Genomic DNA, 26599 nt, shown 5'->3' on the forward strand with positions numbered 1-26599 from the left:
TTGTGGAATGGGATGTGTTTTGTTTTAATAATTGTTATTGTGGTGTGTGCAGTGTATGGGGTTTCGTGTTTGTGTACCGTCGGTTATTTCGTTGTCGGTTATGTGTGGTTTCGTGTTTATGGACTGTCGAATATGTGGTGTCGGTGATGTGGTTGTCGGTGTTGTGTGGTTTCGGCTATGTCAGGTAGAACCATATATATATATATATATATATATATGCCCTTACATGTATATTTGCTTGAATGTATATATGGAAACTTAAACATTTATATAAGCTTTTCAGCTGTGAAATATCTTGCAATGCTCTGCCAGGTTCTTAGCTACTCTCATTGTATATTTTGTACATTTGTATTTTCAACCAAAAGAGGTAATATCCTCTTTTTGTATATTAACTGCTCTAAAGTCTACAATCTGTATGTTACTATATTGTAATATCTCTTTTGTAAATTTTTCTTCTCTCTGTAAACTTATGGAGTTTTTCTCCCCAGGACTCTGCTGAAAATGGACATTTGTTGTCCAGTCGGACTATCCTGGCAAGCAAATGTTAAATAAATAAATAAATATGGTGTAATATTTATGCAAAGGAGAACGCCAAATTAATCAATACAAAAAAGGCAGCCCCTAAGATATTCAAAGAAAAATAAAGGCAAAGACATCCAGATATGGAAAATTTCACAATACAAAAAATAAAATCACAAAGAGTGAATGTAGAACAGAAGTGAAGGATTTAGTGTAGAAAGTCAAATACAGGTTATATCACAGCATGATGGGACAACAAGCCCCCCAAGTAAGGAGAAACAGGAGGAGCAAGAAATATCTGAAGAAGAAATATGGACATGGGAAAGAGAGATTTAATATGGCACAATATTTATGCAAAGGAGAAAGCAAAACTAGTCAATGCAAAAAGAGCGACACCAAAGGTATTTGAAGAAAAATACAGGCAAAGGCATTCGGATATAGAAAATTTTACAATACAAAAATAAGAAATCAAGGAGGAAAATTAGAAAAGAGGATTACTAATGGACAAGTTAAAGAGATAGAAATTGAGGGTATGGATTTCCTGCAAAGTGAAGGATTTAGTGTAGAAATCTAGCTTTGATAACATCACAGCAGGACAGTGCAATGGATCCCCAAATTAAGGAGAAACCAGTTGAGCAGGAAACATATGATCAGTTACCATATAAGGATACTTTGGAGCCTTCCATAGGAAATCAGTACAAAAGTTTAGTTGGAGTTATACAACAAGGGAAAGAACAGGAAACTGTCAACCCTGATAAAGTCAGTATTGTGGAGTGATAGGCCAGTGAGTTCCCATATGAAAGAGCAATGGATGACACAGGATGATACTGAAGAGAATGTGGCACAGGAAGGTGCTCTAGAACTTTCTATAGAATGTCTGCAGGAAATGTAAAACAAAGAATATGCCCTCAATTTTGAAGAAAATGATCTAAGAGAAGAGTTGCTTGTTTAACAGCAATGGTCAGACATATTAAGATCAATGAAAGAAATAGATTACAGAAAGTCAATAAAACCCAAAAAGTTAGAAGTTTGATAAAACAAATGAAGACAGTAATTAGGACTGTTCATGCAGATTTGTGTGATATAACAGAAGTAAATAGGATATATTACTGTGCAGCTAAATTAATAACAGATAAAGTCTTACCACAAAAACATAGGGCAGCAAGGGAAAGGAAGGGGAGAAATCAAATGCCATCATGGAAGTTCCAAATACAGCAGAGAAAATTATAAAGCAATTAAGACAAGAGATGTCACTGTTAGAAGGGAACAGATAAAAAATACTCAGAAAGATAGACATGATAAACGCAATGCCCAGTATCAGAATGTTTTGGGATCTGTCATCCACTGTTGCAAATAATAAACTAAAGTATCAGCACAGGCAGAAAAACTTAGAGGATATGCAGATAAATATAAAGGAAAAGTACAACATAAGCAACTTATTGATTATTGCAAAAAAAAAAAAAAAAGTTTTATAGAGAATTTGGAAACAACTCAAAAGGAATTATAACACCAACAAAAAGAAAAGAAATAGATACATTTTGGAGAAATATCTATGAAGATCCTGTGGAACATATCAAAGATGTTAAATGGATAGAAGAAGTAAAAGAAAAAAATAAGAAGTTCAAATGTACAGGATATAAAATGGGATGAAGTAATGGCCAGAGAATTTGAAACAAAATTAAAAAAAGCTCATAAATGGAAAACCCCAGGCCAAGATGCAGCACCTAACTTCTGGCTGAAAGCATTAACATCTTTACATAAACATTTAACCATGAGAAAGAGCTATTTGTATGTGAACCCCAAACCGACACCAACCTGATTAACAACAGAAAGTATAATACTCCTACTTAAGAGCAAACTTGCAAGCTATCCTAAAAACTATAGACCAATAACTTGCCTTCTGACAATGTATAAGCTATCCACTGGAGTTGATGCTTACAGAGTTTATAGTCACTTAGAAGAAAAGTCAATCATGGCAATAGAACAAAAGGGTAACAAAAGAAATTCATATGGAATAAATGATCATTGGTTGTCAAATAAAGTCATAATGGAAAACTGTAAAAAGGGGAGGAATTTAAGTATGGCATGGATAGATTATGAAAAAAGCATTTGACAATATCCATCATTCATGGATGAAAGAGTGCTTAAAATGTATAAAATACAACCCTTCACTGATCTATTATATTATTGCAACCATGAAACATTGGCAAACCACTTTGCAGTTAAGCCATGATAAAGGACAAATTATTATTCCAGGAATAAAATTCAAATGGGGATATTCCAGGGTGACTCTTTGTAACTGCTGAACTTTTGTATCGCCCATAACACATTAAGCTGTCTACTTAACAGATTAGGTCATGGCTACAATTTGGCTCCCAGAAAACAACAAAGTGTGAAGACGTCTCATCTTCTTTTTGTAGATGATTTAAAACTGTGTAGTTTATCAGATGAGGAAATGAAAGCACAACCGCAAGTGGTCAAAACTTTTTCAGATGATGTGAGAATATCATTTAGTCTTAATAAATGTGCAAAAGCAACCATTAAAGTAGGAAAGCTACATCACCAAGAAAACATCAGTTTGGGACAAAAATGTTATATAAAATAACCTGAGCAAGAGGGAGGCTATAAATATTTGGAAATTGATGAAGGATCAATAAAACAAGAACACATGCAAATAAAACGTAGTAAGAAATATTTCAGAAGACTAAAATTAATACTGAAAACAGTATTGACATCTAGGAACAAAGTACAAGCTATAAATCAATTTTCTGTTCCTATCCTAACTTACAGTTTTGGAGTGATAGACTGGCCCCAAAAGGTGTTGGATTGGATGGGCAATAAAACAAGGATGCTTCTTGCTCATCAAGTAATTTATACAAATTAGTGTATACCAAGACTATATATTCCCTGTTCTGAAGGAGGTATGGGCCTTCTCGCAATTGATTACATGTATAGATCTGCAATCGTAGGATTGCATACATATCTGCTGACCTCACAAGACCCAAATGTAGTCAAAGTTTTGAAACATGAGGAAAATAAGTCTAACATGACTTCCCTGCTTAGTTTAGCAGAAGCATATCGGCATCAAGCGAGAATGGAAATCAAACTAAAAGTAGGTACAAATCAGGCAGCAACTGAATGTGCCAAAAAAGAAAAGAAAGAATATAAGAGCGCTCTTTTAGAAACTTCCCCATGTAAGTGAGTGAAAAGCAAAAGAGAATTCAGATGTTTGCTCCTGCCATATACACATTTTAAAGAACTGGTTATCCTACTGTATATGTCAAATATGTATCCCTCATACCAAAGACATATGTCCATATCTCCACCAAATATGCCTCACCTGCAGCCCTCACCATGCTGTGGTGTGATAAAATCTTCACTATGGCCCAGGAGACCCAAGTTTGATTACTGGCTCAGGCAACTGAGGAAATGTCAGAAAAAGATGTCATGTAATCAGCGATGGGAGAGAAGTCATGAACTCAGGTGTGTTTTACAGTCATTCCTTATAGAGGCTGAGGACATGTATAAATGCATTGTCCTAAAGGGAAAATGGCAGGGGGAGGGGCATTGGCTGAGTCACCACAGAGGTAGGACAATATGCAAGCAATCATGGCAAAGATTAGGAGGTACAGCACCCAGCACGATAAAAGACTCACATCAAACTAAATAAACAACTCAGAGGACAAATAAAGTCTACCAAAGCCAAATTTGAGGTAAGTTTGGCCTCCCAGGCCAGGGACAACCACAAAGCATTCTTTAGCTATGTCCACAACCTCAAAGGCAATACACAGTTATGTGCAGAGCTAATTGTAAATGGAGCCACCTATACTGTGCCAGAAGAAATAGCAAACCTTCTGGCTGATAAATTTAGCTCCAACTTTACTCCTCTCTCCCCCTCAACCTTCCCTTAGGAATTATCATGAAATATAAATCCCCCTACTATAACTAGGGAACAGGTCCTTAATGCTCTCTCTAAGACCAAGAACACTGCATCAGTGGGCCCAGAAAATATCCCAGGATGCCTTCTAAATAGCATGAAACATCACCTACCACGGCCTCTGGAATTACTATTTAACTGTAGCCTCCAAACAGGATTCATGCCTCATGAATGGAGAAAGGCAACAGTCATCCCTCTGCACAAAGGTGGGCCATCTACAGACCCTGGAAACTACAGACCCATAAGTCTCACTAGTCTTATATGTAAAGCCATGGAAAGAATTATCATGGAGATGATCAACAGAGATATAGTAAACCTCCAGACACTGGACCCAACCCAGTTTGGTTTTGTCAAGGATAGATCATACCTACTCACCCTAGTGGATTTCTTTGAGAAGGTCACTAAAGCAATGGATGAGGGCAAAATCATTCACACTGCCTACCTTGACCTGGCCAAGGCATTTAACACAATACCCCACTCAGGCATTGTTGACAAACTCAGGAGGTTGGGTACAAACCTGTATGTCACCTGGTGGATAGCCAACTGGCTCACAGACAGGACCCAGGAAGTTAGAATTGGGAGTCTACCTCTACAAAGAGGCCAATCACAAGTGGAGTCCCTCGGGGATCAGTGCTTGGACTGCTCCTTTTTGGCATTTACTTCTCAGAAGTCAAGGCCAATGTTACTGGTCTCCGGCTGACTAAATTTGCAGATAATTGCAAATTAGGAGCTGTCATTGAATTTCACACTGACCCAAATGTTCTCCAGGAGGGGCTGACATAGACAAACAACTGTTGTCAGAGTCATGGACTAAAATAAAATGCCAAGAAATGCATAATACTATCCTTTGGAAAGTCATCCATCCTTGGTAACTATCATATTGACAGCACACCCCTTAGATTTGACCCAGTAGTCAGGGACGTAGGGACACACATAGATAGTAATCTAGCCTTTTATCATCACATGTCTACGGTGGTGAGGAAATCATTCTGTGTTGCACAACTTATAAACAAAGGCATGGCATTTAATTCTAAGGAAGTCATTGTTCCACTGTATTCGGCATTCATCAGACCAATCATTGAGTAAAATGACCCTTTAGGTATGTACCTAACCAGGCATATCTAACAAATGGAACATCCGCAGAGGCTCCTCACTAAAAGAATACAGGGCATAAGTAATATGTCCTATGCAGACTGCCTCAAGGCCCTATTCCTGTATTCTGTCTCTTACAGGCTTTTGAGGGGAGATCTATGCCTGGCATACAGGGCATTGTCAGACCCCACTCTGATGGACCTCCTGCATATCCACAAAACAAACAGTACCAGAATTACCTGTTCTAAAGACTTAAACCTTGCCTGTGATATAAATAGGACCTGCTGGAGAAATAGATATGTATTCCAGAGACTACCCCGTTTATGGAACAGGCTCCTCATCCATGTGAAGCAGAGTTCCTCCCTAACCCAGTTCAAGTACAACTTGGACAATTGGATGGGAAACTGGAAATTCATCCCTGGTTTGGCACCTATGTCTCTAATGGAAACAGGTAACCTGTAAATGAGTCATCTCACAGGCCCATGCTTACACTTATCACAGGTATCAGAACTTGTCAGAGATTTGGGATGCATGGCTAGGCTTAAAACGGCCCTTGTGGTTGTTAGCCTAGTAAACACCAATGAACCTATGAACCTAAATGTTGTTGTTAACCTCACAACCACTGACATTACAGAAGATACAACAGCCCAAACATGGTGACAGCAACAGCTCAAGATGAATGCCAGAAAGCCAAACCCAGGTTGAAATTCTCTTTTAGCTGCAGCAACAGAATTACACAGATGCCATAAGATCCCAAGCCAATACAAAGGAACAGAGAACTGCAGGAGAATCCAGAAGGTACTAAGCATGCTTGTCAGGCTCATCACCAAAGGAAATTGAAAAATATAGCACAGTCAGGCAGAAGGCACAGTGATGCGCAATCCAGGCCTTTAAAGACGTTACTGCATTAGAAACACAAGCTAATAGTCCAGATATCAAAAATTCCCAGAAAAGGTGAAGCACTCCTGAACTGGCTTAATAGCAAAATAAACCTGGGAAATCAGAAAGCATGTCAAGTTACACAAAATGCAAAGAATTATTAAAAACACAACTGTAGCAACAGAGGTGATCTCTTGAAATCAGTGTTAGCCACTTACAGCCATCTTGAAATAATCTAAAATGAGAATGACACAAGTATTCTGAAATTTGAAAACAAAGCATCTTGGGAATCAAAATAATTATTTGCGCTATAGTAACTAAAGCAATTAGCAACTGAATATACATTTATGAAAGAACTCAGAAAAGATATATTATGTTAATTGTGTGTGTGTGTGTGTGTGTGTGTGTGTGTGTGTGTGTGTGTGTGTGTGTGTGTGTGTGTGTGTGTGTGTGTGTGTGTGTGTGTGTTATGTAATGGATTGGGGTCCCGGCTACCTGTCTACTGTTGCTTGTTAGGATAAACTCCAGATCCACATGACCCGGAATTGAATAAATCAGTAATGAGAATGCATGAATGAATGAATGAATGAATGAATGAATGAATGAATGGACAAACAAATGCCTTCACAAAAATTCATTTATTTGTGTAGAACTATGTTTCAGAGATGATAGCAATTTGAAATCATTAATTCACTTTCCGGCAAAGTGTGTAGGAGTCAGCGATGATGAGTAAGGAAAGACATGATATCAATAAAGCATTGACAATCGTAATGTAGAAAGCAAAGAAGGATCAATACTTCGTTATGACCTGTTTTGCTACGCGGTTGCTGGTAATGGAAATAATGAAGCAGGACAACACACTATAATAACTTAATGTGTATGCATGTATGTCTGTGTTGTGTGTGCATGTGTGTATGTTTATGTGTAATAAAACATGACTATTCAGGCAACCTTGGTGGTATGTTACTAAAGATGTTTATTCCTTCTCACAGGTGTCTTAAGGATGGTGTAGGAGATGTTGCCTTTGTGAAACATACAACTGTACCAGGTAAGCAAAATTCTCATCTCATACTAAGTGTTCTTAGTAAATCTGTTTGCTGTCATACTTTCCTTGTAATATAATAGCCAAAAATTTCATCTTCATCTGTTTCTGTTATGTTCTTAAGTAGTACTGCATGGAGTTTATACCAACAAGATGTCATAGTAATGAAGTCAGAGGAAGAGGTAAAACTGACTTGAACTCAAAAATCCCATTTATCTTTTGTTTGTTATATGTTTCATTAGTTCATACCAGTAATGTGTCAGGCTAATAATGTTAGGGATCAAGGGAAATCATCTTCACCCAGGTATAAGGCAATTTGATTAGAAAGGTATTTCATTTAATTTATTTTCGTTAATTCGTAGTGACTAGTGATGTAAAATGGGTGGGTCCTAAAACCTGCACTGCACCTACAGTTCAGATGTTTACTCAGCAAACTTGGAATGAAAGAGTAAAATTTAAACAAGATCCCCCAACCAAACTTAGGAGATATACTGTGCTAAATGAGCAAATGGTATGCAGATTAGAAGGCATTTTTATTTATTTAAATGCTGTATGGAACATTTTGTCTTTGTGTGTGTGTGTGTGTGTGTGTGTGTGTGTGTGTGTGTGTGTGTGTGTGTGAGTGTGAGTGTGTATTTATTCAAATAATTTGGTAATGCACAAATTACTCTACATGTATACATGTTATACAAAAAAGAGACAAAATTGAGATCTTTAGAGATATTCAATCTTCTGTTCCATTGCCAATGTTCTCATTTGAACCTCAATTCTCTTCCCTTTCCACAAGACCATACCTTCATTCATCTATTTATATTTGTAACTGAGATGAAAAACTGAGTGTGACCCATTTCTGAGAAATGAAAGAAAAGTACCACAGATGTATAGTCTGTATACTATCCTGCAAACTGGTACACATAACAATAGAGAAAACATTCTAGTAGTGAATAGAAGAGCAATACAAGCCAATAAAATATATTTCTCATTGCAGATTATTTATTAGATTTACAGTCCTCACTAAACTGCTGTAAGGGATTCATGATTTCAGTGTATAGTAGATAGCAAAATTGAGTTTACCACTTTCAAGAAACAGTAATATCTACATATGGAAACATACAGTCAGAGAATAATACAAGTGAGCAAATTAATTAGGAAGTACATAACCACAAAGGAACATAACTACAGTGCAGTGCTATAGTAAATGTTATTTTTTTGTGTAGCATGCTTAAATATCAGTAACTGGAAACCAGTTCTGTCAGGGTATAAATGTTTTTACTGTAACAGACATTCTAACAAAAATGAGGTGGAGGTGTTATTATGGAGATTAAAGATTATGAGACCTGTGATTATTACATGTTCATATGGAATGATATTGATTCAGCAACATTAGTAAGGAAAGTATTTACAATGTATCTTTTTTATTATTTATTTTATTTTATTTTTTTTTTATTTTACATTTGTTGATCGGGATAGTCTAACTGAATTTATGTCCATTTTCAGTAGAGTCCCGGGTAGATAAGTTCCAAGAGATTACTAGACTACTAACATACAGCTACTAGTTGTTATACAGTTAAATACTACAAATTTTAAACAGTTCAGGAATCTTCAGTTTATACAAAAAACATGTTACAAGCATTAGATAAGATGTTTTAGACTTTATGTACAATACTTCATTAGTAACTAGAAAGTAATTGTTAAACAAATGCATACTTCAAGTTTCAACAGTTCAGCAATGCTCACAGTTTAAACAATACTTATTGCCTGCCTTAGGTAGGATGCTTTAGAATTATATGCAGAAGAATTTAACTAGGTATTTTAAATTATCTCTGTTAGGATAAGATATGTTTTTGCCAAGGATAGGCCTTGATCTAAAAAGACACAGATAGAGCAGGCATTAGGTCTTAAGAGAGGGAATTTGGGATATAGTATGAGATTAGTCTGGATTTGTACAGGGACATAACCAATGGGTTTTAAGACAGAGTTTCAGATTGTGTTTAAAAAGTGTAAATGAAGACAGTGATGTAAGTTCATGGGGGAGTTGGTTCCAATACTTTCCAACTGCATTTAAGAACAGAGGATCTCCTGCCATGTTATTAGATTTACATGTTGATACAAGTAGTTTATTAGATGAGCGTAAAGTTGAAAGGTTCTTATATTGGGTAATGAGACTAGCAAGTATTGGGGTATTGGTAGGTTGGAAAAGGGTTTTGTGCACAATGGTGAGTTGTTTAAAGTGAATCTGATTCAGAAGCTCTAACCAGTCTAATTGTTTCAAATTAAGGCAATGATGGGTCCTAAAGGAGGAAGCAGTAGCAAATCTGGCAATGTTATTGTAAGCGTTGGCTAGCTTGTTGAGGTGATTTTTTGGCAAGTTAGTATATATGCAAGAAGCATAAAGAACTGTGGAGATAAGGTGGGAATAGGCAATAGTGGTTCTGGCTCGTGGGGAGAGAAAGAGTTTTATCCTATAGAGGGAGCCTAGCTTCCTGTTGACAGTGTTTATGGTATTGTTGATATGGGTTTCAGGTTGTTATCAATGGTTATCCCTAGAAGTTTAGTTGTTGGATCGGGAGATATGAGTGTACCATTATTGGATAAGACTGAAAAGTTCATTGGGAGTGATTTATGGGTAGGAGTGAAGAGGAGGAGTTTTTTTTTGGGGGGGGGTTCAAGAGGAGGCAGCATTGTAGAAACCAATTTTCTGTTTTATTGAACATTGTCTGAGTTAGAGTCTGTAGCTGGGATTGAGATTTAGCTGAGCAGATTATTGTTGAATCATCTGCGTATTGTACACAGTTAGTTAAAGGAATAGCTAGGTTGAGATCATTGATAAGTATTGAGAAAAGGAGGGGGCCCAATATAGAGCCCTGAGGAACACCTAGGGTAACTGGGAGATGGGATGAGAGGTTGTTTTCCCATAGCACTGCCTGCTGTCTATTAACAAGGTAGGACTGGAACCATTTTATAGTCTTTGTGTCCAGAGAGAAGGATTTTAGAATATTGAAAAGTAAGTGGTGGTTGACCATGTCAAATGTTTTTGAAAGGTCAATGAAAAGTGTTGAAGAGAGAAGATTGTTATTACGGTTTTTATTGATGCTGTTAGTGAAGGATAGGAGTGCAGTTGTATTGTGGAAAGGCCTGAAGCCATGTTGAGATTTGGCCAGTAAATTGTTCTGGAGTAGGTGGTCTAGTAACTGTCTGTGGACGCACTTTTCCATTATTTTAGCTAATGGGGAAAGTAGAGCTATGGGACAATAGTTAGAATATTCTCTGGAGTTTCCTCCCTTGTGTAGGGGGATAATGTAGGAGATTTTCCAGATGGTGGGAATAGTGCTTTCTTGTATGGTTCTATTTATCAGCAATGATACAGGATAAGCTATTACTCTGGCTGCCTTTTGCAGGTATTCAGCAGGTAGCTGGTCAGCTGAGGGGGTAGTAGGTTTTAGTTTACTTAAGAGGTTGCAGATGAGGAAACTTGGGACAGGTTGCAGGTTTAGAGTTGTGAGAGAGTTAGTAGTATTGGTTGGAAGGTAAGAGCTATTGGCTGTTAGTTGATTAGCAAGTGTTTGGATGGTCTCAGTGAAGAAGGTATTAAAAGCATTAGCAGTTTGCTTTGGATTGTCGGAATTTGATCCTATAGGGGTGGTGTTGCAGATTGGCCTGGTTGAAGTAGTCTGTTTATGTTAGCCCAGAATGTTTGTGGATTATTTTGGTTGATCTGTTGGAGGTGGAAGTAAAAGTTTTTTTTTATCTTCGAGTATAGCTTTCTTAGTCTCATTTCTTTTTTGCCTAAATTGTTGTTGGTCTACTGGGTTTTTAGTTCTCCATAATGCCCAAACTTTATTTCTCTGTTGAATTTTCTGCCTGGTTTTCTTTGTAAGCCATGAGGTGGGTTTAGATTTAATTTTGATGGAACGCGTTGGTGCATGGTGGTTAAGGATTGTTAAGAATTTTGAGTTAAAGTAGTTTGTTTCTTCTTCAAGTGGGAGATATTTTATAGGTGACCAATCACATTCTTTTAGCTCAGCTTGGAAGTTATTGGGGTTAAAGTTTCTGTTGCTTCTTACTGTTTTATATATGGTTGGGTTGTATGAGCTCGACCTTTGCCTGATTATGTAAGTGAGACAATGGTCACTTACATCGTCAGGGAGGGTCCCTACATTATAGAGTTGTTGGTCATTATTCATTATAATTCAGTCTAGGATGGATTCTTTGTATAAGTTTTATTAATTCTGGTTGGGGAGTTAATTGTTTGTGAGAAGCCATTAAGGTTAATATGGGAGGTTGGTGATTCAGTAGAGCAGTCCTTCCAGTCTATATTAAAGTCTCCAAGAATTATTGTCTCTTGGGGAATTTTTGTGGAGAGTTCAGCAAGGATACCTTCCAGAGTGGTGATGTTGTTACCAGGGGGCAAGTAGATACATATTATATTTAGGGATTTGCTGGGATTAAGTTGAAATTTGGTGCTAATGATTTCTGCATTGTTTTCAGAAGAGGAACCAGGATCTAGTATAGATATTTGTAGCCCTTCCTTATAGAGGATAGCAACATGCCCTCCTTTTTTTACTTTGCGGTCTTGTCACAACATGTTGTACCCAGATGGAATAATTTCAACATCTTGTGTAGTGGGTTTTAGCCATGTTTCTGTTAAACAAAGTATATCAAAGGAATGAACATCCAGGAGAGCATGGAGGTGGGAAATTTTATTATTTATGCTGCGAATATTGAGGTGAGCTATATAGAGTGAGTTGGGAGATTTAGATGGGATATTTGGGGTAGCAGGAACATGAATATGTGGTTCTGTGCTTGTTTTTTGCCCTGGTCCTGGGTTAGGATAAATGTCCCCATCTAGTAAGGAGAGGTGTAATAGTTTGTTTAAGGGATTGTGGAGGTTAAAGTAATGGTGAAGAGGTTTTTTTAGGTTTTAGATAGTTGTATTTGATATGGGTCAGTCTGTGATATTTAGCAGGTAAACAGCTAGGTAAAGATATTATATTTATGTGTTCTGGGGAGTTAATTAGAGGTATAGTACTTGTTTGTGCATTAGGGAAGTTCAGCTGTAAATATTTTGACTGTTCATATGAGGTTAGCAGATAGGTTACTGTTAGAAAAAGTAGGAGAAAGACAATGATTAAGAGCCTTAGCTAGATTTGGAAAGGTTGTGTTTGCATAGTGACTAATAAGCTTACTGGTGTTCTTTAAAGGGGAGGAGTTATACTAGGGGTGATTAGATAGAGGTATATGTAGAATGTTAACAAGATAACTATTGTGATTGGATTGGAGAGGAAGAGGGTGTGGTGAGGACGTATAAGCTTAGGAGCAGTAGGGGTAGGTGGGAATTGAGGGTAGAGTAGGGGAGTGGAGTGAGCCCGCAGGGCGAACAGAGCAGGTAGAGACAAGAGAGGAAAGGAGCTGAAAAGAACAAACAGTTGAAGCAGGGATTACAGTAGGTAGGTAACCCTAAATACTGGAATAAAGTTAAAATAGTAGATAACAGAGCTATTTGGAGGGTGTGTGAGAGCTAACCATAAAAATAAATAGATGTTATGGGGTACAGTTTAATAGCACGTCTGTGGATAAACAGTATATAGCAAAGGTGTAGTACAGGTCAAGAGAAGGCTTCAAGGCCTGGAAAGGACAAGTCTGCCACCTGGTGGTCCAAATTAATTTATTATAAGCAGGGTAAAAAAGGAGGGAGTTTAGATTCCTAATGCAAGAAAATGAGTAGTGGTTCCGAGTATCTTTAAATCATGGAAAAAGTAGATTAGACTGGTTACAGAGTGGGGAGGGAGTAAAGCTTCAGGAATAACAGCTGTGTCAGACTGTAAAAAAGCCTACCAGGGAATAAAAAAGTACTAGACATTGTTTGTGTTCCTAAGGAAATGACTGTTATTTCATGTCAAGTTTTACCACTGTTGATGTGCAGTAATCATAAGGTTATAAAGGATAAATTGTTGCTAGACAATTCAACCAAACTGAAATCTAAAGTAATGCTTAGAAGATTAATAACAGATTGTGAGGAAGCAAAACAGTTACTGTGTAAAACTAATTGTAGTGATGCATTCGGTGGGAAGAACTGTAGAAGGAATGTGGCAAATTTTGAATGACAAATTGTTTGAATGCAAAAGATCAAAAGTGTTTAATGTCAGGATCTAGATACACAAAGTCAGGAGGATATACTTCCATAGGGACAAAAAATATGTAATAAATGGAAAACAGGTCAAACTATAACTTTGAAGATTTATGTAAGCAAGATAGACAAACATAGTGAGTCAAAATAAAAAAATGAAGAAATTTTATTATTGAGCAAAATAGGAAACCATGTTTGGATACATACAATGTTGTATGAGTTAAGTCATACAAATTGATACACTGTTTACACATTCTAAAATTTATTTGCAGACACAACATATTATAAATACGTTTGCAAAATCTAATACAAAGCAGTCTGGCTCCACTAAGGGGATGATAAATTGTCCTAGTAACATCCAGAAAAACTCTGATACTAAAAGTCAAATTAGATTATATTGAAAAAGAACTATGCAAACTAGACCCAATCAAAGCACAGGGAGGGGATGCAATTAATAATAATTACCTGAGAATATTTCAGCATCAACTTACAGTGCCACTATATCTGTTCTTCACTTGGTCATTTCAACATGAGGGGAGTCCTCTAGATTGGAGACATGTACTTGTTAAACCTATTTTTCAAGGAAAGGGGGGTAGGACAAACCCAGAGTCATACAGCCCCATAACATACAGCCCCATAAGTTTACTTTTATGTTGTGGAAAAATAATGGAGAGTTTTTGTCAGAGTTGGAAAGTTTGGGACTTGAAACCAGATATCAGCAAAGCATATGTTGAAAATAGATATTTACCCACCTGTACCTTGATGTTTAATAACACTATAATAACAGTTATAAATGAAAAATTGTGCTGTGATGTAATTTGTACAGACTTAACTTCAGCATTTGATCATACACAAAACACTGAGCAGTAAATTAGAACAGCTAGGTTACTGATATACTCTTGATAAGCTAGATAGCTGCATGGCTTAAAAACAGGACATGGCAAGAATCTTACAGCAATTGGACAGGTGAAATTATAGGTTACAATCTGGGTGCTCCCCAGAGTTGTGTCCTAGGCCCATACTTGTTTATGTTGTATCTTTCAGAGCTATCTTTTTCATCTGATGTGTTCTAAAGTCTGTATGCAGATGACTTGAAGAAAGAAAAAGTGATTACATTTGTTACAGACAGGGCATGTCTGCAAACAAATTACTAAATTGACCATTTGAACACAGGAGAATAATATGTTAATTAATACATCAAAAACTAAGTATATGAGATTTGGGAGACATAGACTGAACAGTGAATATTTAATGCATCCCGCAGTGATTAAAACTATAGATTTATTTAAGGACCTGGGTATATGGGTAAATCCAACTCTTACGTTTTTCCAGTCATATAAACCAATTGATTAACTATAGTCATAGAACTATAGGTTGTATAAAAAAGATTTATAAAATCTAAGAAATCAGAAATGATGAAACATTTGTTTGTTACACTAGAGCCAAACTTGAGTATGGAATAACCATATGGAAATCTTATAAGAAAACAAACATGAGTAAATTGGAAAAGGAACAGCAGAAATATGCCAAGTGAATCCACCAGTGTGAAAATTTATGGTATTATGAAAGACTAACATATCTGAACTTGTATGGTGTCTCATACAGACATTTAAGATGAGATATTATTCAGGTACACAGGACATTTAGAGACAACTACCTCCTGGAATGTTTGGGGTTATCACAAAGTAGTAGAGAATCATTAGACAATCTATGTAGAAGATTCTACAGGAATGAGAAGTGCACTAATTGGTTCTCTGAGAGAGAAGCTAAGGCATGGAATAGACAACCAAAGTACATTAAAGCAAGTACTAGTTTAGATAGTTTTAAGAACAATCTGGACACATTATGGGAAGAACTGTTTTGGTATATTGGCAGAATAGAAGACACTATTTCCCCTTGTCTGACATATTTGTATGCATGTGTATATATATTAAGTCACCTATTAGTGTTACCATGACCAAGTGGAATGTATAAAACAGGTAATCCAAGAGCTGCAGAACGGAAGACATGCAAGTTTAGAATAGAACCACCAACAAAGCCATTACTACTTCTTCCAAAGCCAGTATGCAGTTGAAAATCATAAATATCTGGGCTGGACATGCTTGTAGAGTGAATTAAAGATGGCTGGACATAGCTTTTTACATAAAAAAATGTAAGGCCAAATTCAGGTGGATATGGCATAGCTTGCTACTTAGACCAGGCCATCCTTACAATTTCAAGACTATGCAGTGACAGTCATAAGAATTTGTTAAAACTGTAATCTGCACCCACCATGTAGCAACATGCAGTAAATCAGTTTAGTCTTAAGGTTGTGGTAATGCAATGCAAAGGTTCATACAGAAAACAGATGCATAAACCAGGCATAACAGAAGGATAGACTGAAACAGAACTTTCTTGGCTTGCTAGACATGAAGTTTTTTTTCTGTAGATGTGGCTGAGTAACCGGTTAAATTTCTTTGTAGCAGTTGCTACCTGCTTAACAAGTGTTACTGAACCACTTGAAAATACATTGCTTCACTCAGAGCAGGTTTAGTTGTGTTAAATACTGTTCTAGATCCATTAAGCCAAGTTTCCAGTATATCATACCCTATTTTTACAAATCGCCATGCATTGATGTTACAACCATATTGCACAAGGCTTAGAGAACTACTGTGATGCCACACCTGATTTAAAAAGATGGCAGACAGAAGTGTTAAGGATGAAATATTGTATCAGTCTAGATCACTGAGTTAATTCTGACTTATAAGTAACTGTTGAATTAATTAATGTTGGTCTGGTGCACTAGTCAACTTAGATCATTTGTCAGTTTTCTATAGATAAGAATTTATAGCACCTTTGCTAGGAGACTGACGAGAGAAGCTAGCTAATAAAAAAATGGGGAAAAGGGGTTGTGGATGGACGGATGGATGGATAGATGAGTGTATTATACCTTAACAAACGGACCCGATGCCGATATCATTTGGTTGATGCAGACAAATGGTCAACAGGTGTTCGAGATCAACAATCCCCTGAGTAGGGGAATATTCCTGTTCCTTAGGGATTGTACGATCTCACCGTTAGTATATATAATTAGCAGGGAGTATGGTGGATGCAGGGGGCTTGCCCCCTGCAAAAACATTCACTGTTGGTTTAGTCCACTCTGGGGTAATTCCTGGAGCATGTGCAGAACATGTCATTATTTGATAATTCAATGTTTTTACATTGATCTCCTGTGTGCTAAGACATCCATATATCTATATCTATAGCTATCTATCTGTCTATCTATATATACATATGTAGTATGCCTTTCATTTTTTTCGAAAGTTAGATGTTTGATTTTCACTTGCTTCTGCATTGCATCAAACTTATTTAGTCGATACATGTAGAATCAAGTGAAATGCATCATCTGTGTATGTTTGCATTTATGTGAATAGGTATATATATATATATATATATATATATATATATATATATATATATATGTGTGTGTGTGTGTGTGTGTGTGTGTGTGTGTGTGTGTGTGTATTTGGATTCTGAGTGAGTTGCTGGCTGTTAGTCTAAGATAGCTAATTGTAGGATGAGGAGTTTTTCCTTATTCCCCACTGTTGTGTGATCTGGGAGTTAGTAATATTTAATTAGCAGGAGATGGGTGGAGTGCTGAGCAGCCCTCACATGGTGGGTGCAGGTTTCTTGCTTGTTTTTTTTTATCAATTTTGTAATGATTAATTGCATTCTGATGTATATTTTAAGTCTGATTTTTTCTTCCCTAATATATTAGAATGATAGTTGCCTATTTCTTGATTAAACTGATGATGGCTTCTCAGCGATCTCTATTAAAAATAATTACTGTAGGAATGGGAAGAAAAAGTTTTGGAGCCCTAGTAAATGTAGCATGTATTCCAGCAGAAGCACCTTAACTATTGATCTTTATATAAGGCAGAATGCTTGTCATTAAACAGAAGGTCAACAGAAGTCAACAATCTTCTCCTGTACCAGCATCCATATAGCCCACACTTGGAACAGAAACATTTTGTAGGACTAAGCCCTAAATCATTCAGGTATGCCCTACAAGGAAAACCCTCAGATGAGAAGGAGAGTTCCAAGTTTATCTAGGCTGACAGTGATATTTTGTCTTTCCTGAATTCCATTGTTGAACTGTGTTTGGGCTGTTTACTGAGGAGAAAAATACTCTGCAAGACTAACTCAAATTCTTATTGACATTTCTAGGTCTTCTATGAACACTGAAAAACATTGCTTTCATGTAGACAATACTGGATTTTCCTCCAGCAGTCGTAATTACCTTTAGCTCTGGAGTTATCTAGAGCAAATTAATACAATCTACCCTATGAGAAGGAAAACAAATCAAGTATGACAATGAATGTGCCCTTGAAGAAAATTATTGCCTTGTCAAATAATGGAATAAGCTGTTTCAGGTCACTGTAGTGAAATACTTTTTTCAGGTAATTTTTCTAGAATCATAGGTAGATTTGTAGTTGGTGAAAAAAATAGACACAGTCTTCCAGTCTTTTATTTTTTGGAAGGATTACATCAAAGTATTCAGCCTTAACTGCTGCATTTTTCAGTAGAAGCATCATTGTTCTGAGAGGGGCAAAAATGTGGTCAAGGCAGTACAGGTGAATAACGTCATTCACATATATCTATTAGGATGCACAATCTGTGTTAAAGTAATGTAACAAGATTAGATTCATCTTTATACGGGAACTAACATTGGGCGGTACGATGCCAAAGCACTTCTATGGGCTAGGCTTGTATAGGCTCCAGGGCCATTAGCCTAGTACACACTCATGAACCTATGAACCTATATTTTACACCAGGCAGCTTACAGAATTTTCCACGAAGACCATGGACTGCTGTGGAGAAATTCTGACACAAATAATTTGGACTAATTTAATATGATTAATGGATAGGCTGAGTACAGCAACATCCTTACCTTTTAAAGCTGGAGGCTAGTTATGGGAAATAAAGCAATTTAACGTAGGTTTCAAGGTTACAGCCCAAAGCCTTCATCTGTACGCTGATCTGAGAAAAGAAAGACCACCTGGCTATCAACATCTGGTTCCTTCTTTCCTTAATTTACAACTCAGTGAGGATCAGCCAAATGAACAAATCAGTTCAACCTTTAACTCATCAGAATTTTTTTTTAATAAAGTATTTTTTGTGGGGGGCAAGCACCACCTGCACCCCCTATGTGAGATGCTTTGCCCCTCATACCCCTTATTTAAATATACAACTCCATGGCTATAGTACTGGGAAGGAAAGAGAAAATACCACCTATACCAAATAACTGCTGGTGTGCAAATGAAAATTGCATCAGCCGGGATTTTCAACAGGAGATAGCTTTGGTATTATAAATCCATCCATCCACAACCACTTTTCCCATTATGCATATGGTGGTCAGGGTGTCATTTCAAAAGTGACAAACATTTAGAGCCAAGGTTCACACCACTAGGTAGCTAAATCAATGAGATAAATTTTCATCTAAGTAAAACTCAGTGGATAGTAAGGCAAAGCCCATGTCAAGTATGTGAGGCCTTAACTAAGGCTCTGATGTCACCAGCATGTCTAGGCTGTACAAGTCCGTGAAGTTGTGTTACTGATCTGAATTAAAAATGACACTCCTAACATTAATAGTTAAATAAGGAACGATGGTAGCAGAATATAAATATAAATATCTGTCTATCTATAGCTATCTATATATCTATATATTTATATATATCTATATCATATATATATATATATATATATATATATATATATAAATATATACATACACACACACACACACACACATATATATATATATATATATATATATATATATATATATATATATATATATATATACACACACACACACATACACACACACACACACACACACACACACACATACATGTTAATTATATATCGCTATAGATCTCTCTCTCTCTCTCTCTCTATATATATATATATATATATATTTTATTTTTTTTTTGTGTGTGTGTGTGTGTGTGTCTGTGTGTGTGTGTATTTGTAGGTGGGTTTTATGGTATAGGTTGATTTGAACTAAAATTGATCTCTCTGCATTGTCAACACACTTTGTTGTGGTGGCATAGCCCCTCCCCCAGTTGAGGGTGGAATGCAAAAACATTGTTTGTTATGATTCTATGTTTTGAGGAGTAGCTTTGGTGCATGAGAAGAAGTGCATCAGTGTTCCAGTTTAGATAAAACTACGTAGATGTTTGCTAGCCACATTGATGAAACTTTGCTACAAGGAATGGCAGTAGATGCATATCTTTTATGTATCTATATATATATATATATATATATATATATATATATATATATATATATATATATATATATATATATGGGTCTACCTGATTTAACCAAAAGCTTCAAATGCTGACAACAAGAAGCACCGACACCGGAAGATCGACAACGCAGAAGACCGAAAGTTGAAAATCCCGATGCTGAGAACACCGACATGTTAAGGTAAGTGTGCGTTAGGGACGGACGTTAGGGTCAGGGTGCGAGTAAGGTAAGTGTGTGATAGTGACGGACGTTAGGGTTAGGGTGTGGGTCAGGTAAGTGTGCGATAGTGATGGACTTTAGGTTTAGGGGCGGGTTAAGTGAGTTAGAGTTAGGGTGTGAGTAAGGTAAGTGTACGATAGTGACAGACTTTAGGGTTAGGGGAGGACTAAGTGAGTTAGGGTTAGGGTGCGGGTAAGGTAAGTGTGCAATAGTGACAGACTTAAGGGTTAGGGGCGGATTAAGTGAGTTAGGGTTAGGGTGCAGGTAAGGTAAGTGTGCAATAGTGATGGACCTCAGAGTTAGGGTTTGGGTTAAGGTTAGTGCATAGATAGTTGTGTATGTAAGGTTTAGTGTAGGTTTGTAAGGTGTTTGGTGTGCTTGTGTTGTGTGTGTTTTTCGGAAAAGGTATTTGTTTTGTTGATTGTCGGGATTGTGGTTTGTCGGGCATGTGAAGTTTCGTGTTTTTGAACTTTCAGTTTTGTGGTGTCAGTTATTTCGTTGTTGGTGTTTTGGCGTGTCGGCGTTATCAGGTAGACCCATATATATATATATATATATATATATATATATATATATATATATATATATATATATATATATGAATCTGAGCTGTTCATTTCCCCCCTTACTTTCCACTACTCTGAGTATTCATTTATCATTCACTCTTTACCGGATTTTCATGCAGTGTGACAGAAGTTTGATATCTGTGAGTCCACCATTTGTGAATATATCCCCTCACACTGACATTAGAATGCTTATTAGTTTCCTGTGATGCGCCTTTATCTGCTTACTGCTGTAAGTACCCCCAGGAGCCATTTCTCCCCTAAGTTACCCAACGTCTTGTTCATATCTGCCATGACCTCATTTGAGCCTTCTGCCTTCCCTTTCATTTTACTCAGTGGTGCTCTTAACTTCTAGTGTGGGTTCTTCTTTTCTTTATAGGCTGCGACTGGGGCAGCACAGCTTCATTCAGAAAGTACAGAAACTACTATTTCTACCTTTGTTGTCTTGCAGTCTGGTGAGCAAGTTGTTGCTGAAATCCCTTATTAATGGAGTCTAATAACTGTCTTCTTTAGCTTTCTGTCTATGCTTAGTAACCAGACAGCTAAGGGTATACAGAACTTTGCAGTGATATAAAAAATGATGTAAATACATGTATCACATTTCCAGGGTCTATATTAGAAGATCGAAACACCAAAAGAGCAAACGCTCTTTAATCGAACACTAATACCCGAAACCACACAGTATCGAATGTACGGAACAGAGATTTTTTTCCCAGGGAAAAAAATTGCTGCTCAAAAAAAAAAATCCAAAGACAAAATAAAGTGGGGGGCTTCACCCCCCCATACCCCCCTACTTAAATATATCAACTCCGAGATTGAACCACACTGGAGGAAACAGCAAAGTCCTGACAATGGCCCAGTGATTTTTTTTTTTCCCCTGGGAAAAAAATTGCTGTTCTGTACCTTCAATATTGTGTGCATTTGAGTATTAGCATTCGATTAAAGAACGTTCACTCTTTTGGAGTTAGACCCCGTTTCCAGACAGGAACACAGAACATAAGAAGTCAACATGAAAGAATGTAAAGGGTAGTATACATACAGCAAATAAAGAAGCACATTACCCTTTTTGGCCTACATTTTCTGAAAAGAGGCACCATCTGATAGAGTATATGTAGAACATTTCATTGATTTCATATTAGATTACAGAGCAAGAATACATTATAGCTTGTCAATCTGAAGAACAAGGCCACTGCATTCATCCACAATGTGAATGACATGCTCCTTGAGTACTGTGTGCAGTTCTCAAGGCCATGTAAGGTGAGGTATATTAGGTATCTAAAAAGAGTGCAAAGAAAAGCCACTAGAGGAGCATGAGGGGTTGGGGGAAAAATGATATTATCAGAGACTAGAAGAGTTAAAGCTGTTCTGAAATGAGCCCAGAAGAGATGGAGATATGTGACATGGCTGCAAAAGATCATGCCAGAAAGATTTTAAATGGTTTTCTTGCACTGAAAGGTCAGTGGAGATAGGAAAGGGCACAGGCAGCAGATTGTAGGGACCAGATACTCATTGGAGATGCAGGGAGGATACGAGCCCAAGGAATGGACTACTAGAATAGTTGATGGAGAGAAAAGTCTTGTTGGCAAATTTTCATGAGTGCTTACGCTGGCTAAATTTTTCATGCAAATATTAAAACATCAGTGTCAGCATGCAGCACTGTTACTACAATTATACTGTAGATCAAGGTGTGCAGATTTATTTATTTGTTAGCCAGGTAAAAGAAATGGTCCATAGGCCTTTCTCAGCCATTAACCAGGATACCCAGTCAGCACCTGAATTCACAATCAATGTGCTCTAATTTTTCCTTCAAAGGAATCAGTGTTACCACTATGTAGTGTGCAAGGTGCTGTCAGATATGTTTATCCTTTTAGCACAAGCCATCGACACTGACATGTTGGATTCAAATTTGCCATCCCACAACTGTCTCATATCTAAGTCTGCTAATGACCACTGAAGGCAGTATCACACGTTACATGTGCTGGCAATGAAAGATCACTGCAGAATCCAAAAAGTTTTATTGGATAATTTGTAATAAGAATAAATGGGAAGTTGTAATACAAATGTATAAAATATCCAAACTAAACACAAGTGCCCAGCAGGCAGATGTCAAAGCACATTAAAGTTATTGAAAAGTTTACGGCTAGACTCACAATGGTATCTGTACAGTACAGTACAGTTACAAGCTATTTTTGATTACAATGCAATCCATGTGTTTTCCATTTTTGGGATGCCAAAATAATACCACAACATATCATATTGTCAGTGTCATTGAAATCAAGGAAAGTAACTTAAAAGTGACATCCCTAAATATTAGAAGAATGTCTCCCAAAAGTGCCAGTGCAACAGTATGAAAATAATTAAACAGTGCATTCCTTAAAAGCCTATGGGAGATAGAAAGGGATCAGCAGATATTCTTAATGAACCCTTAAATCTATTTTATTCGGAAGATTCTAAAGCCACAATAATAATATGCAATGTGATGTTTTATATATTTCTTTGTGAACTATAACTGTCATAATTTTCCTGATAACGGCCCTTGCAAGGTCCATAATATTATACAGAACTAAAGAACTTATTTTTCTTTATCATAAAAGGTAAACTGTGATTCATGGTTACAGAAACACAACTAAATGGCAGGCATGCTAATAAGCTAACTAATTAACTTACAAACTAACTAATTACATTGTCTTAGAGATCTAAACTACCTACCAACAACTTTTATAATCTTTTAATATTATAGTAAGATGTATTTTACAATGTTTTTAAGATACCATCTTTGAAATATATTGCACCTCTTAATAAAATGCAAGAGGTGACCAGTGCTGTCCTGCTGCCCCAGAAGGTGACATGTGTGTGTATAAAAAAGTTCCCCTAAGTATGGCAGTGATCAGAATGGTCTGTACATGAAACAGTGTCAGTAGGTAACATGCAAACATTTGGAATTAAAGTACACTTGCTGCATGCAGTATCATTACAAATTTCCTTAGTGATAAATGCTTATGAGGCATTCTGAACTGCAGGGATAAACAGAAGAACATTCTCATCAGATTTTGCTGACACCAAGCTACCCACCGTCATAGGATGTCCCTCTGTTGCACAATGATTAACTCAACCATCACTTCTCACTGATGCAATTACACCACACTTGTAAAATAAGAGAATGCAGCTTCAAAACCTGAGTATAGCAACAGTAGCTCACCTAACATAATCCAAAACACCAAAATGCAAAGTTTTAACCAAAGGTACATGTGTAGAACATCTACGTCCAAGCAACCGATAAAACCATGAACAAAATGAGGCCTTTGTATTAATAAGCAAACAGCACAGAGGTATACAATAACTCTGCATGCTATGTTTATTATGCCTGTCTTCGCGACTGTAATTCATAGACATGGATTGCAGTACTTAACAGTGGTGTACAAAGCACCCTTAATCATCATGAATTGTGCACAGAAACACCATAGTACATACTGATGCACAAAACGCATCTGTGCTCAGTTAATCCCTGAATCCATCTGCAGCCGAACAGCTGCTGTGGTGTATTATATTGCAGCACCTTAGAGCACAGCAGGGAAAGCTACATAGTAAGGTATGCTCTGTATATCTTATTAAATAGGTTTTCTCTGCTGCACTGTGCCCCTCCATCATGCTTATGATTCTTAAAGATTTCATAGTCATTACATCTGATGGCAAAACTAGGCTCATTATTATAACATGGCAATGAAGGGATCTCGTGCTCTGCAAGTTCCCATTGGGGGAAGTTTGGCTGCATCAATGTGTGGAAGCAGCATAATTTTTTTGATGTGGTATCAGGATTACCTGCTCAATAGGGAACTCCACTACTGACAGGGTTTTTCAACACATGTGAAAGTTTATTTTGGTTTAAAGGAAGGCAGTAAATGGCAGCCAGTTGCTCTTTTGCATGATAAGCTACTGGTGGTTCTCAGTGTTAGGGGCAAGTGCTGAGAACCTACAGATTTTGTTAATGGTAGTTACAATGAGTTTAGCATTTTGGCTACAGAAAGGAGCTGTTATTGGTAAAGTCTGGCTGAGCTACGAGGACATTCCTTGCTCTAGATCTAAAATCTGGTTAGATACTGTACCTGAATTTTAATTGTGCCACTGCCTTGTCAACCATTAGCTATGCATGCCATTTGAAGGAGAGGGAAGGATCTATCCATAGCTCCAAAACTTGGATTTTGGGAACGTTTCAGTTGGATTTCTCAACGGGTCCAGTAATTTAATTTTGTCAGTAGGTTTTACAGTTTTACTGTTCCTAAATAGTATGTAGATAGTTGTATTAGTGTTTATTGAAAGTTTGTTTTGCTGACCCAGTTCAAAAGCAGATTAAAATATCACCCTAGCTGTTCTACTCTCTATTTTAGTATAGGGACTTATTTCAGGATAAGGATATCATTAACAGAGACAAGACATAAGAGGAGGAGGAGAGAGTGCCATTAGGATCATTTATAAAGAGAAAAAACAGTCATGGCTCCAGTACTGACCCTTAGGTAACACCTGTCATGAAAGTTCCTGGACTGGAAAACTGATTACTGGATCAGACCTTAAATTTCTATTACTTCGGCAGTTTTCTATCCATTTTAAGCCACTATCTCCAAAGCAAAGTAAATTAAGTTAAAGGACACATTCCAGTACCATTTTATGAGTGATAAATAACCCTACAATAAAGTCATTATAATGCATGTTTGTATAAATTGTATGGGTGGAAGAGCAGTGCAGTAAGCAGCATTGCTGCCTCACAACAAGAGGCTCTCCGGTTCAGTTCCTGATTATGGTGCCTTCTCATCAGAGTCTGCTTGTCCTGTCTATGTCCATGTGGGATTTCTCTGTATTTGCTGACTTCCTCCCACAGACATACAGTAGGTGAACTGGCATTCTGTAAATTGCCCTTATGTGTGCATATTGTGTATGAATTAGTGGGAATATGTGTTCTGTGATCAGTCAGCACCCTGTCTAGAGAGAGCTTCAATGCTTTGTGCCCACTGACTTCCTGGAGAGGCCTACTTCCCTGTGACCCTGTAAAGGATAAGGTGCACTATCTGAAAATGGATGGCGAGACATAAAATTATATCAACTGCCATGTAATTGTTAAAGTACTGGGACTCTTTCTAAAACCATGTGGCATAAGTATTTAAATCATATAATGGAGATGGACAATGTTGTGGGACAAGGTAAATACTGAATGGGAGAATTTAAATGTCATTCATTACTAAATTTAATTTTGTAAGTAGTTCAGGTGCAGGATATAAGGTCGTTACAGCGGAGATAGTCTGTATACGTGTTGAGCAATGAATCATTAGTAAGTTACTGTATGTCTAAGGGTTCCCCTAGGAAGGAAAATGTTCTGAGTGCAAGAAACTTTGAAAATGAAGGGCTACCATGCAATATTTATATTATTTCTGTTTTTTATGTCATTGAAATGGTTCTTTATGGAAATATGCAGATCATTCTTTTTGATGACAGGACATTACAAAATGTGTGGTTGAAATTGGTTCTGAAATTGAAACCTCTCGCTCTTCAAATAATATAATATTTTTAGCAAATAAATGTGTGTATTTGTGGTTCCCCACAGAGGCTGAACAAGAGCATTATAAGCTACTTTGTGCAGATGGCAGAACAATGGCTATTAAAGACTATCCTCAATGTCACATAGCACGAATCCCTGCTCATGCAGTTGTAACCCGCGACGACAAACCCCTCATGGACAGAGTCTGGACCTTTATAGATAAAGCTCAGGTAGGTGCCTGTATATTTGATGTTTACTTAATTAATGGTATTCTGAATGATTCTTAATTAACTCCACTGTTTTAAATTCCATCAATATCATAAATTTTATTAGGATGGGATCTCCCTTTTTCATATTTGGTTTACCATTCCTTGGTTATTATTAATCTGGTAATACTTCC

General features: G+C 37.0%; 1 protein-coding gene across 1 annotated transcript in view; it reads left to right on the forward strand.

Annotated features, from left to right (window-relative positions):
• Positions 1-26599, forward strand: part of LOC122800093 (serotransferrin-A-like) — a 276007-nt gene that overhangs the window by 82775 nt on the left and 166633 nt on the right. Inside the window, exons 6-7 of the mRNA XM_044069617.1 lie at positions 7420-7475; positions 26266-26429. Coding sequence (XP_043925552.1) covers positions 7420-7475; positions 26266-26429 — 220 coding nt within the window. The remainder of the gene's footprint in view (positions 1-7419; positions 7476-26265; positions 26430-26599) is intronic.

This window comes from Protopterus annectens, chromosome 4.part0, assembly GCF_019279795.1.
Source record: "Protopterus annectens isolate FY-2018-M chromosome 4.part0, PAN1.0, whole genome shotgun sequence".
NCBI lineage: Eukaryota > Metazoa > Chordata > Ceratodontiformes > Protopteridae > Protopterus > Protopterus annectens.